The sequence below is a fragment of the Cebidichthys violaceus genome, unplaced genomic scaffold (assembly GCF_023349555.1).
Source record: "Cebidichthys violaceus isolate CVI_PGR_0920_01 unplaced genomic scaffold, fCebVio1.0.p SCAF_8, whole genome shotgun sequence".
Taxonomy (NCBI): domain Eukaryota; kingdom Metazoa; phylum Chordata; class Actinopteri; order Perciformes; family Stichaeidae; genus Cebidichthys; species Cebidichthys violaceus.
Genome location: NW_027176964.1, coordinates 7,008,966 through 7,023,614, shown reverse-complemented (window position 1 = coordinate 7,023,614; position 14,649 = coordinate 7,008,966). Strand labels below are relative to the sequence as shown.

Below are 14,649 nucleotides of genomic sequence, written 5' to 3'. Positions count from 1 at the left end.
ATATATGTAAATGCTCCTCCAAATTCATGGTTAACCGTCCCTTCTGCGGATCAAGCACAGAAAAAGCGTTGCTTGACGTTCACAGCCAATCGTTGCCTCGTGTGATTCCGGGAACCGACCGATATTTTTAAAAAAGCGGTGTTGTGCGTGATTGTGCATGCCTGATGTTTGCGGTCATGTCATGTCGTGCCGTGAACCCCCTCACCCTGCAGACTTGCGAAAGCCGCTGAGCTCCAACACGGTGACATACAGCACCCCCAGAAGGAGCATCAGCACCATCTTTGGCAGCCAGGAGACCCGCAGGAAAAGTGCTAGGGTGAGCGTGCCCACCACACAGGACAGAAAGGCGTAGCGGGCGCCGTCACAAGGCAGCTCCTCCATGGTGTGGTTGGCGCCGCTGTCCACATCGATGATGACGATGGAGCTGTTGGCATTGGCACTACCCCACAACCAGGGCATGCAGCCCACCTGACCGAGACAGATACATATGGTAGGTAATCATGATAGCTTTTTTGGTTTCCTAATTTACTTTACCATCATGTCAAGCACAAATGTTCCAATATTTATACAATCTGTTACATTAAATCATCTCATAGGTGCAGTCTAGCATGCAAGCACTCCCTTTTTTCTTTTAAACCAAAGAGAAACTACAATTACAGTCCAAGACTTGGCAACATTTTTTCTTACTGGTTGCCCGGTATGGTGGGTGATTTTTGGTGGATGACTGGATGATTTTTTACCATTTGCCTTTCCCACTTACCACACAGGCCTGGGCCACAGCGTAGATTAAGAGCACTATGAGAATACAGAGAGCAGTGCGAATCTGAATGGTCAGGCACCCTGGGAAACACTGCGAGACAACAACAAAGACAAGTTAGGTGAAAACACCATGAGGAATTGTGAATGACATGATACATCTTTAATATTTATATTGCGAGGCCTACATATATGACACTATATATGTTAATATACGGCAAGACTACAATGGGACAAAGTGCGTTAGCAGCTGTGAGAATAGTATCGAAAGAAAGGCGAAGAAAGAAAGAGAGGGAGAACTTGAAAGTGTAAAAAAATAAAGACAACTTTCAAACTGACGCGGTCAGGAGCTTTGAGGACGACCATCAACCTCAACAAAAACTGAAATGAACAGACTAGTTTAAACACAGCACAGGGGCTTAGAAAGTAATCTCGAAGCCAATGAATACTGAATCGTTATTACGGGCCTATGTGAAACACATTGACATGTTTCTCTTTAGTCAGCGAAAAAAAGAAGAGATACAGCAGAGAAAAATTTAAACGAGGAAACAGACAGCTCTGTTCTTTAGGTGTGAGTAAAAGGTGCCTGAAGAAAGGAAGACAAGAAGGGCGCGTTTACCTGTACTCTAGTGATATGCAGGTACATGATACAAGCGACTAGGAAACAGATGCAGAAGACGAGAAGGACAAGTACCACTGTGCCCCTGAGTGGATAAAAGAAAAGGAGAGAAGAAGATGGCTTGGGGTTAGTTAAAAAGATACATAGGTAAATGGAGAGAGGGAACGCAATAGAGAGAAGAGACGGCGACAGATTCTGTTGTACGTACTGTGGTATGATGAGAAGATAGACAAGGCCAAACAAGGCAGCTAGGATCAGAGAGAGGACCACTGCGCTGATGAAGTGCTCATCGGGAAGCTGGTGGTACTACGTGATGCCAGAGACCAGATAGAGAGTGGGTGACAAAATATCATTCGGAGGCTTGAATGCACAACAAGCATAAGTTTTGTTTGTGTGTAACTGCAGTGTCTGAAGTGCTCCTTACCCTCTGCTCGCGCTCCGAGCACTTGTACATGAGCGTGACGAAGTTGAGGTCCGCCGTGTCCGATTCGGTCTGACGGGCCTCGATCAGGCGGCCGATGTAGCGGTTGACCCGGGTCCTGGGGCTGCTCTGGATCACATTAGCCTGGTTTGCGTTGGGACGGTTCCTCAGCTTCTGTGGAGCCGTCCGCATGGCCCTCCGCTGGTGGAGATGATACAAAAAAAGAAGTCTTCAACTGAAAATGTAGAACTTGAAAAACAACAGTGTGATAAATAGGCTGCAATGCAGCACCCTGTATTCTCACTACTGGAGCATTATCATATAAGGAACAAGGGTGAAAAAAGGAGTCAACAATAAACACGGGCAGCTGATTATAATTTCAAATTAGGACATTGCCTTCACACTTAACTTCATTACTGAATGCACCCCGCTGTGGCTGAGTGTCTTCAGCAGCCAAAGGGAGCTGCTTTGCAAAACATTGGGCATTGGAGCAGAGCCAGAGAGTTAACATGGCAGAGTGGATGTTTGTGAGTGTGTGTGTGTGTGTGTGTGTGTGTGTGTGTGTGTGTGTGTGTGTGTGTGTGTGTGTGTGTGTGTGTGTGTGTGTGTGTGTGTGTACATGTAAGTGAGCATGGTGAATGAATTGTGTGGCTCGGTGGAACAGTAGGGGAGCAAAGGGTGAGCAAGGATCACCTGAGTGTTCATGAGTTCATAACCTGACACTTCCTTGTTTTCCTCCTTTTCTTTCTGTCCTTTTCTCTGCGCTTCTGTATATTCTTCCTTCCTTCCTTTCCTGCTCCGTGCAGTCTTCTATCCTTCCCTGCCTCAGTATATTCTTCCTTACTTCCTCCTTAGCTAGCCTTCCCTTCTCTGTTTTGATCTATTCTACCCTTCTTCCTGCTTGTCATCCATGGTTTTGTCTATTCATGCTTACTTCCTTCTTCACATTGCTGCTTCATCCTTTCCTTACTTACATCATTCCCTGTCTCTGTTCATTCTTCCCTCCCCCCAGCTAGTCTTTTTTTCTTCCTTTATCTCCCTGTTTCCATCCCTTAGTTCTCTGTGATTCCCTCATGCTCTCGTTTTGTTATTCACGAGGCAGCAGCATAGATGCCGACTTCTCCTTATATTCCATATTGCGCTCAATGTAGCACAGGACACATCATGCAGCCATGTCTGCTGCACCAAAAATCCTATTCATCCGTATTGCTCCCCTTCGTGCCTTGAATGCATATATCTTTTCACACAATTCAAGTGTCTGTGGTCTGAATATGAAATTAGCTTTCAGTAGTGGGTGCATGTATGACTTAACCTGACACCACTTTTCCATTTGTCTTTCATTTTACACTAATATGCCTTCTATCTACAGTGCAACAGTGTTGTCATTATCAGTAATGCAGATCTAAGAGGCGACATGTAGTTTGAGGTTAAGGTTTACTGCATGCAGCCACTGAGGGCAACATTAGAAAAGCAGGAAGATGATGCTTAGTCAAACTTTCATAGAAAATGATTAAAACACAAATCTGCACTGCTATACTTGTTTTGACATAAATGACTTCCCTGGATGTTTGTCCTGACCTTAACCACAACTGTAACATACCTCACTGACCCTTATCTTAGTCTTAACCCCAAAACAAACAATTGTACTAATGGAAACTTTTTTTGGAGAGGCAAGTCCTCATTCATGATGGTGTGACCTGTGTTTAGTCCCCAAAATGTGAAAAAATATATACCCAACACACACACACACACACACACACACCTGAAAATCTGGATTATAACAGCTGGCGCAAGAATTACATAGCTGCCAGGCCACTGGATTTCTGTTAAGGCACAAAAGGTCAAGTAAGCTCTTTGACATTTGGCCAGATTGCCAGTATGACTGACAGTTTATGTGTGTGTGTGTGTGTGTGCGTTGCGTGTGTGTGTGTGTGTGTGTGTGTGTGTGTGTGTGTGTGGGGGGGGGGGGGGGGGGGGGGGGGGGGGGGGGGTGTCATGGTATGTTGATCTATGGCAGGAGCGACATGCTAAGGTCTTGATTGGAGCATCACTTACCATCATTCCCTAGCTTCTTAACATAAAGCATACATTCTGTGACAGTCTCATATTTATTTACTAACTAAGATGTACAGCTGCTAGAGCGAGTTTGTGAAGCATTTTTAATTCCCAGGAATCAATTAACTTGCTCATTCATCATCAATTCAGTGACATATTGGGTGTCATGATTTCCATGTCACATCTAAGAGAGACCATTCAGAGAAGGGCCGTACCTGGCAATTATTCTAATAATCAATTAATCTGACATTTGTTTTCTTGTTTAATCACTTATCTATAAGTATCTATAAAATGTGACCACCGCAACTTCCTAAAGCACAAGGTGAACCGCTCGCTTTCTGTCCAACCGCCCCAAAATATGCAGCTAACTCAAAATGGTTAACGATACATTTTTGAGTCTAAAGTCTGCAGCAAAGATCCGTAGACGATGGATAGAAGGAACTGGCTGTGCTACGAACATCACTGCAAGACTGCCCTATACAATGTTCAATGAGGTGACAAAGAACATTTGTATGACAGCGTTGTAGATGTGTGCGTCTCTTGCACATGCTAATAATATCTACTCTACATCCAAGAGTTCAAATTAAGAAAGCCAGTAAATTGTGAAGGAATCCACGAACATGCGCTGTAGTTCCTCAAATGTTTGCCCCTTGGATGATCCACAGCTCTGTTTTGTTGAAATAATGTCCTGTGGAGCTTAAGCTCATGTTTTAAGCCCATACAAATGTACAGTGTGGAACAGCCATCTCCTAGTGTTAAGCACATTATTGAAACATCATAGTTTTTTTGCAAGACACCCAGGTATATATATTAAATTAAACATTTTAATATGAAGAAGAAAAGTTTTAAATGCCTCTTAATTGATGTGCAGTTCTACAGAAAGTGTTGTTGCTAAAGTAGTTTTCATCACCAATGCTTAGACAATACCAGGAAAAAGACAACAAAGATTCAGGTTGTGGTGTAAATAAAGAGATCAGGCCCACATTTAAGGGCATTTAGAAAATCCAGGTAAGTCAAACAAGCGTTTACCAAATATATTTTTGAACTATTGCAGAAAACTCTAGACATTCAGACTTGTACATCTCTTTGTCTCCATTTATGTAAGTCACAGCACGAACAAACACAGAAACGTCAACACAGACACTGAGAGTTTATACCTTATCACCGTCCTCGCAGTTCATGACATTGGAGAAGGGAATCTCAGCCTTGAACATCTTCCTGCAGTGCATAAGCTGCACTAGTAAGTAGCACACAGTTTTGAACTTCATCTTTTTGGCGGGCTTTATATCCGAAAGAATCAATCCTGGGAATATCTGTCACCAGATAAGAAACGGGAACAAGGATTTAGTCATGATACCCCAAAGTTATATATATATATATATATATATATATATATATATATATTATGTAAGGGTCTATAAATCATGCACAGGCATTGGACAGCATGCACGTGCACACATGTTCATGCACACACACTTAATCATTATTATCAGGCTCAGGAATTTCACTAGAAACTGGTTCAGATAAGGTCAATCCCAAAGGTGGTTTTAATAGTTTTAGGACTTTGCTGCCCTCATTTCTCTTTCATAAAACTATTTTTAGAAAGATTGATCAAAATTAAGCACAAGTTAAAGCGTTTGAGGAGATGTCATTTGCAGTAAGACATATTCGTTTGGCTCGATACACAACGTCGAAGGCGTTTTCCCTGAGCAGGAGCAAATAAAGGCACAATAGCAGAGAGTGAGTAGCAGCCTATCCAACACAGCTTAGTCAGGGTAACGTCTTTCTCTGAGCCATGCCTTTGATGAAGTCGAACCATCAGCTCTATTAAGAGGATTAGCGAAGTGTCCCACATATCGAAGAAAAATGCACGCAACTGGGGTGTTACGGGTTCATACAAGGCCCCATGTAACCTACGTGCAAGCGGTACATCGCGTAAGATAACCTGCTGCAAGAGAGGAGAGGAGAAGTAGAGAGAGAGTAGAGTAATATGAAACCAAGACTGAAATTCCCTCTCCAGCTGCTTCTGGCACATCTGTTGGGAGATGTGCATGTTTATGTGTCAGCACTGACACACACACACTAATATGTATAACTGTAAGTTTGCAAGACTGTGCAGACTTGAGATGATAGATGCCACGAGCTTTATGGCCCCAGTCCAATCCAGTACAGGCTGGAGGTGAGATCAGCTCAACAATAAGGGTGTGAGAGCTCCATCGTATGACGCTGGACGGTTCAGTCAACACGATAGGCCTATTTCTATTTGAAGGTTTGACTGTACATATTGGCATAGAGGTGAAGACAGGTCGAGATAAGTCTGCTTTTTTGACCTAGCCTACTCGGACTTACCACATAAGTCTGTTAATACTGATTAGCATACGTGTGTCCACGCTGTCTGTGAAATAAAAGGTTCAACTAAGGCCGACGTCTTATAGGAAGTGTCATCTCAAGAAACAACTGATGCTTTCATCGTGATCATTTTACTCTGCTAAAAAGAAGCTAAATACACATTCAGCAGCACAGAATTACAGTGCGATACCTTCCGTCGGTGAGATGGCACTATAAAGAAGGTTTCAATTTCATGTTTTTGGAGGAAGGCGTTCCTTTCGTGACCGTTTCCAGGCTCCACCTCATAATCTCCGTTTAGGCACTCCAGCGTAGATCTGGTGATGTGGACTTTCCTGTGGAACACATGCGGAGACGGGACAGGGTAATACACAAGCAACCTCATAGGCACGAACAGTTCCAAAGCAGGTCATCTGTAGAAGAGTGTTACAGGAGAAAATGCTGCAAAAAGGTTGTTTTTTTTATGGCTAAATCTTAAAATAATTATCAGTATTTCAAAAACACTAGCATTAAGACTTGTGGTTAAAAAAAATAATATTAATGTATATGTATATATATAGGACAATAATGGAAATAGTCACAGCTCGCTTTACAATATGATTTCATGTGTCAATTCTAGATCACATACAGTTGAAACCAGAAGTTTACATACACTGTGCAAAAAGACACATAACACTTTTTTTCTCACTGTCTGAAGTTAAATCAGACTAAACCTCTTCTGTTTCAGGTCCGTTAGGATTACCAAAATTATTTAACTTTTGCTGAATGTCACAATAATGAGAAAGAGAATTTCTTAGAGCATTTTATATTACTTTCTTTGAGGTCAAAAGTTTACATACACCAAAAGTACTATGTCTTTAAACAACGTGGGCAAGCCCAGATGATGATGTCATGGCTTTTGAAGCTCCTGATAGGTTAACTGACAACATGTGAGTTAATTGAAGGCACACCTGGGGATGTATTTTAAGGCCACACCTCAAACACTCTGCTTCCTTGTTTGAAATCATGGGAAAGTCAAAAGAAATCAGCCAAGAAATCAGGGAGAGAATCGTGGAGCTCCACAAGTCTGGTTCATCCTTGGGTGCAATTTCCAGATGCTTGAAGGTGCCACGTTCATCTGTGCAAACAATTATACGCAAGTATAAACATCATGGGAATGTCCAGCCATCACACCGCTCAGGAAGGAGACGGGCTCTGTGTCCCAGAGATGAACGTGTTTTGGTCCGACATGTGCAAATCAACCCCAGAACAAAAGCTAAATCCCTTGTGAAGATGATGGCTGAAGCTGGTAAGAAAGTGTCATTATCCACAGTAAAACGAGTCCTGCACCGACATGGGCTGAAAGGCTACTCAGCAAGAAGGAAGCCATTACTCCTAAAGAAACATAAAAAAGCCAGATTACAGTTTGCAAAAAGACACCAAGACAAAGACCTTAACTTCTGGAGACATGTCCTGTGGTCTGATGAAACTAAAGTGGAGCTGTTTGGCCATAATGACCACCGTTACATTTGGAGGAAAAAGGGGGAAGCTTGTAAACCTGAAAACACCATCCCAACTGTGAAGCATGGAGGTGGCAGCATCATGTTGTGGGGCTGTTTTGCTGCAGCAGGAACTGGAGCTCTTCATAAAATAGACGGCATCATGAAGAAAGAACATTACCTGGAAATATTAAGGCAACGTCTCAGGACATCAGCCAGGAAGCTAAAACTTGGGCGCAAATGGGTCTTCCAAATGGACAATGACCCTAAGCATACTGCCAAAATAGTTAAAAAGTGGCTTGAGGACAACAAAGTCAATGTCTTGGAGTGGCCATCACAAAGCCCTGACCTGAATCCCATCAAAAATTTGTGGGCAGATCTGAAAAGGCGTGTGCGAGCGAGGCGGCCAACAAACCTGACTCAGTTACACCAGTTCTGTCAGGAGGAATGGGCCAGAATTCCAGCAGAGTACTGTAAGAAGCTTGTGGAAGGATACCCAAAACGTTTGACCCAAGTCATGCAGTTCAAAGGCAATGCTACTAAATACTAAGGAAATGTATGTAAACTTTTGACCTTGAAGAAAGTAATAAAAAATTCTCTAAAATATTCTCTCTCTCATTATTGTGGCATTTAGCAAAAATAAATAATTTTGGTAATCCTAACTGACCTGAAACAGAAGAGGTTTAGTCTGATTTAGCTTCAGACAGTGAGAAAAAAATTAGTTATGTGTCTTTTTGCAGTGTATGTAAACTTCTGGTTTAAACTGTAATTAGTGTGCATGTGCGGTGTCCATTGCTGTTGAGGCTGGTCTTCATTCTAAATGCCCAGTACTGACCCAGGTAGTCCTCCAGCCTCCATTACATTGGCTAGGGTCACATCATTGGACCACACATCATATTGCCATTTCCTGAGGCCAAGCACTCCACACAGCACCCGACCCGTGTGCAAGCCCACACGCATGTTGAGGTTGACCTCTGTGGCCTCTGCTACTGACCTGCGGGGACAGAACACATGGAATGTTGGGGTGAGGTTGCATTTATATCTATAAATAGCATTAAAAAAAATGGGCAGTGCAGAAGATCTATAAAAATAACACAAAGTGACATGAACAATTCCAGGGGTGGAAGTAAGGAATTACATTTACTATTGTTACTGTAACAAAGTACACACAAAAAACGGTAATTTTACCATTACTGCTATTTATAACAATTATTAGCTACATTTCAAGTTGCAGCTGTTAAAATGGAACAGAAGTAAAGGAGATGAATCAGCAGCTGCAGCAGCAAAGAAGCTGCAGGTGTGTCTGTGACCGCAGGAGAGAGGTGACACGGAGATGATACTGTTCAAATTAATTGCGTTCACGTGCCGCCGAGTTTACGGGACGCCGGGGGCACTTCAGGTTGTGAATATAATTGGCATGTTGCATAGTTAGCAGGTTAAAAAATTGTAACATATATCTTAATTAATGCGTGAGTTAAAGAATCATCCTGCGAGCAGGCTAAGTGACACACCGACGACGTTCGTGACCTGAACAGTAGGGGCACCCTAAGTCTGGTTATCATGCGATGCTAAATGCTAACATCCTCCAGCTGTGACTTCTGTGTTCACCGAGGAACCTTTAGCTTCAGTGACGACTTTCTGCTGTTTGCGACAGTGTGACTGCAGAGCCTCATTCACTTTTTGAATTTGAAGAGTGCAGTGAAACCAGAGAGAGTGAGAGGACTGGTTATACTGGGACGTAGAGGCCAAATAGACGGTTTATATCATGCTTCGAGAATGAATAAGCAGAAAAGTTGAACCTGAACTGTGGAGGACTTCACTGTGCTGTTCCGACAGGTGAGTACAACAACACACTGATGAACATTGTAACACTAACTAAATTAAAACCTCAACAACCACATTCTGGCTGCAACAACGTTGCTTATGAGCGCACTACGCGATGTGTCAGACAGATTTTTTTAACGTAAAAAGAAGTCGTGCTGAGTTATTACAGTCTATGCGAGCGACACATTAAATGGACAATACATATCCCTGTACACGGAACTAACAGATTGCTACACTGGTGTGGTTGTATGTATATATATATATATATATATATATATATATATATATATACACAGTGGGTACGGAAAGTATTCAGACCCCTTTAAATTTTATTTTCACTCTTTGTTTCATTGCAGCCATTTGCTAAAATCGAAAAAGTTCATTTTATTTCTCATTAATGTACACTCAGCACCCCATCTTGACAGAAAAAAACAGAAATGTAGAAATTTTTGCAAATTTATTCAAAAAGAAAAACTGAAATATCACATGGTCATAAGTATTCAGACCCTTTGCTGTGACAATCATATTTAACTCACATGCTGTCCATTTCTTCTGATCCTCCTTGAGATGGTTCTACTCCTTCATTGGAGTCCAGCTGTGTTTAAATAAACTGACTGGACTTGATTAGGAAAGGCACACACCTGTCTATATAAGACCTTACAGCTCACAGTGCATGTCAGAGCAAATGAGAATCATGAGGTCGAAGGAACTGCCCAAGGAGCTCAGAGAAAGGATTGTGGCAAGGCACAGATCTGGCCAAGGTTACAAAAGAATTTCTGCAGCACTCAAGGTTCCTATCCTAAGAGCACAGTGGCCTCCATTATCCTTAAATAGAAGAAGTTTGGGATGACCAGAACTCTTCCTAGACCTGGCCGTCCAGCCAAACTGAGCAATCGTGGGAGAAGAGACTTGGTGAGAGAGGTAAAGAAGAACCCAAAGATCACTGTGGCTGAGCTCCAGAGATGCAGTAGGGAGATAGGAGAAAGTTCCACAAAGTCAACTATCACTGCAGCCCTCCACCAGTCGGGGCTTTATGGCAGAGTGGCCCGACGGAAGCCTCTCCTCAGTGCAAGACATATGAAAGCCCGCATAGAGTTTGCCAAAAAACACATGAAGGACTCCCAGACTATGAGAAATAAGATTCTCTGGTCTGATGAGACGAAGATTGAACTTTTTGGCATTAATTCTAAGCGGTATGTGTGGAGAAAACCAGGCACTGCTCATCACCTGCCCAATACAATCCCAACAGGGAAACATGGTGGTGGCAGCATCATGCTATGGGGGTGTTTTTCAGCTGCAGGGACAGGACGACTGGTTGCAATTGAAGGAAAGATGAATGCCGCCAAGTACAGAGATATCCTGGAAGAAAACCTCTTCCAGAGTGCTCAGGACCTCAGACTGGGCCGAAGGTTCACCTTCCAACAAGACAATGACCCTAAGCACACAGCTAAAATAACAAAGGAGTGGCTTCGGAACAACTCTGTGACCATTCTTGACTGGCCCAGCCAGAGCCCTGACCTAAACCCAATTGAGCATCTCTGGAGAGACCTGAAAATGGCTGTCCACCAACATTCACCATCCAACCTGACGGAACTGGAGAGGATCTGCAAGGAAGAATGGCAGAGGATCCCCAAATCCAGGTGTGAAAAACTTGTTGCATCATTCCCAAGAGGACTCATGGCTGTACTAGCTCAAAAGGGTGCTTCTACTCAATACTGAGCAAAGGGTCTGAATACTTATGACCATGTGATATTTCAGTTTTTCTTTTTGAATAAATTTGCAAAAATTTCTACATTTCTGTTTTTTTCTGTCAAGATGGGGTGCTGAATTATGTCATTAATGAGAAATAAAATGAACTTTTTCGATTTTAGCAAATGGCTGCAATGAAACAAAGAGTGAAAAATTTAAAGGGGTCTGAATACTTTCCGTACCCACTGTATATATATGTGTGTCTGTTAGTTTGGCCATACAAGGTCTTGTAGCTATAACTTGTGTAGGCTATAAATTGACAATTATTGCAGTCTATTTTGTAGCCTACTTTTTGATTTAACATTAGTATCTAAGACCCCCCCCCCCCCCCCCCTTTAAAACGTAACACAATAACATTAACTTACCTACTTTTTCCAGAAGTTTTTAAATACTTTTAATTGGGTAAATTTCCCTCAAGTAAGAGTAATTTTTCTTGAGTACAATACTCTAGTACTCTTTCCACCTTTGAACAATATATTATTGTACACAAGCACTGTACTTATACATATACTAATAACATATGTCCGTCAAACTAAACTCTATAGACGCAAACTCGACAAATAATGTCTTTCACATGCTGAAACATTGAGACATAATATTGAATGGTCCTCGAGCAGTCGTCGATCAACATGTTTTACAGGTGATCCATCGTGGGTAGGACCGTTACTGTTATCATTGCATCTTTGTTTATGGACAAACCTTAAAGGAAATCAATTATCAGAGTTAATTCAAACAACATTGTCGATTTAATTTTTGCTATTAATTCAAACATTATGTATAATGATTGAGGTCAGACACAGGCGAATAATATAAAACTCTTCTTTGTAAATAGATGTGGCGATCTGTCAGGAAGCAGACAGGGAACAAACATTGCTCAAAATGCTTTACTTTGCTCTAACATACAGAAATAGACTAAAGAACAAAAAAGACTGCTAGGTCGAGCATTTCTGTTTAATCAGTGTTGAGGAAAAAAGTTGAATCTTAATTAACAGGCTTCCAGTCAAGTCATGACAGTTTCTGATTTAATCTTCCACTGCATCTCAATCTCTCACTTTCCTTTGGCCTTACGCAGGGTATGCGAGGACAACAAGCTCAATAATATAGCTGATTTTCTCCCTCTATGAAAGGCAAGGCAAGTTTATTTGTATAGCACATGAAAGCCCTCTTTTTTTTTTTCCTCTCCCAGCCAACTGTAGTTGTGCTCACTCAGATGTTCAGTGTTAGAATTCACTCACAGCACACATGGCCAATCAGGCTGCAGTTTACTCTACTCGAAGGAAATCTCTAAACATGGACTCAGTTAAACAGCGTGTTTAGAATAGAATATCGATTAAAGGAAAGATTTCTTTGGCTTCACCCGCGCCTCTTTAGAAAGCGAAAGGACAGATAATGATTTCATTCCTGTACACTAAGTGGAATGATACTTAGATAAAAGACAAAAAATGTGAACACTCACGTTATGGTGTCAATCATGTCCAGACCCATCTCTACACAGCAGTGGGCATGGTCGGCCTTGGGTTGGGTCAGTCCAGACACACAGTAGTAACAATCTCCCAGGATCTTAATCCTCCGACAGTGGTTCTCCTGGCGATTACAAAAAGACATTGTGATTCCATGTCTTCCCCCAAATAAGGATTAGCCAATCAGAAACAACATCATCTTTACCTCTACATTTCATCCTAAACAAGCATCCTCATGGTCAGCTCAGTGAGTGGTTAAAACTATAAAAAGCACCAAAGGGCATCGCTCTTTCAGTTTAATCAAAGTTGCAACATTGGTGTCCGAGAGCAGCAGTGTTTCAGTTTAAATATTCTGACATTTAATTATAGTTTATCCATTTAACTGATCCATGTAGCTTCAAGCTATCCATTGCTGGAAGTTCCAAGGTCGAATGAATTTATGGAGTTATTCATTACCTCATCACACACAAAGTGTAAACATTTTGTGATTACACGGTGGGGTTATGTGTTGTGCTATTTCTTGGCCAGGATCAGAACAGACCACAAATTAGTCAATTTCTAATTACAATCCGCAGTTCCTCCCCCTCACTACTCACGACTGGGAGACTTCTATGCCGGGAGGAGCGCAGGTGGCAGTTTCGGAGACGGACCCCGAGTGGCCGTCTGCTCTCCTCCCGGCTCTAGTCTCCTAGCGGAGGGGAGCCAACAGCCCGCTGTTCCACTCCCTTTCTCTAACCTGTGTAACGTTAGCAGAAAAACATGGTGGTAACAACTGCTTCATCAACACTCTCGTCACAGCGTAGGACAGCACATTGCTCTCGCGAGATAATTGGTCATTAACGCAGTTTAACCAGATGTTGTAATGTGATGATGCTTGATTTTCCGTACACAGAAAGGAGAGAACATGCTATTGCTGTGCAGTGATTGTATTGCTACACAGTGGTTATGGAAAAAGGGGAAACAACGGTTTCTGTGGGGAGAGGGCGTTTTGTTTCGTGACGTAGATTAGTCCCAAACGGTCGACTCCATCTCAGTATTGGCCTTGCGAGATTAGGGCTTATTAGAAACAGTTTGGTAAGAAATGTCAATATTAACTCCAGCACTGTGTTCCATCACAGTACATTGGTACCATTTAGTTTATAGCTTAAAAAACATGAGAAAGTCAGAAAATCAGTCTGGCTAGGAAGTGGGGCTTAATGGATGAACTGTTGACAGAAATAGCCAACACTCTTGGATTGATTGTGTTTTATGCCACCAAGGATGTTTGACAGCACAAAGATATGCCACTGGCAACAATGACCAATCACAGAGACAGTTGAAGGCAACAGATATACAGTACCCAACCCAGAGACGTCATGTGAGGGAGAAATTAATAAATACAGGCACACAATCAGGAAGACAGAGGCAGTCAATTAAATTAAAAAAAGTCAAATAAGACAGTTATTCAACAACAGTTAGACAGCATACAGAACATGACGATGCAGTGGATCTCCACGTGGACTGATATTTGTACAGCATGCAAACTCTCGAGACCTTGAAGTCCCACCAACACGAAAGTGGTTCCCACAATGCAGCGCTAAATCAAAGGATCGGTCTCACTTTAGGGAATAAGGTGAGTCACTCTCTCTCTCTCTTTAGGGACAATAAGCAGTGGCATGAAAAGGCGGCTTACCAACACAACCCATTATTAGAGGATATGAGCAACAGACAGAGATTTTACCAGGGAGACCGGGTTACAGAGGACGCCTTCTCATAACCCTTTATTGTTTCCATGGAGGTAATGGGATCACTGGCCATGCATGTAAAGAGCACAAAGCCTCATAATTATGCACATCGGTGGGCACAAGACAAGACGGACGCTCTATTTTTAACATGCGAGCCATGTGAGTTTTCAGAAAAGAGAGACAAGCAAGGGCTTGCTAGAGGCAACTATTCGCCTCG

At 42.3% G+C, this 14,649-nt stretch overlaps 1 protein-coding gene across 2 annotated transcripts in view; it reads right to left on the bottom strand.

Moving 5' to 3' along the window:
• The window catches only part of LOC137892747 (adenylate cyclase type 1-like), a 44,598-nt gene that overhangs the window by 4,307 nt on the left and 25,642 nt on the right, over window positions 1-14,649 (bottom strand). For both annotated transcript variants that reach the window (XM_068738107.1, XM_068738108.1), the window contains exons 5-13: window positions 12,705-12,832; window positions 8,511-8,669; window positions 6,391-6,532; window positions 5,009-5,164; window positions 1,800-1,997; window positions 1,584-1,681; window positions 1,376-1,460; window positions 761-850; window positions 206-468 (exon numbers count right to left, since the gene is read on the bottom strand). In XM_068738107.1, the coding sequence (XP_068594208.1) occupies window positions 206-468; window positions 761-850; window positions 1,376-1,460; window positions 1,584-1,681; window positions 1,800-1,997; window positions 5,009-5,164; window positions 6,391-6,532; window positions 8,511-8,669; window positions 12,705-12,832 (1,319 nt within the window). The remainder of the gene's footprint in view (window positions 1-205; window positions 469-760; window positions 851-1,375; window positions 1,461-1,583; window positions 1,682-1,799; window positions 1,998-5,008; window positions 5,165-6,390; window positions 6,533-8,510; window positions 8,670-12,704; window positions 12,833-14,649) is intronic.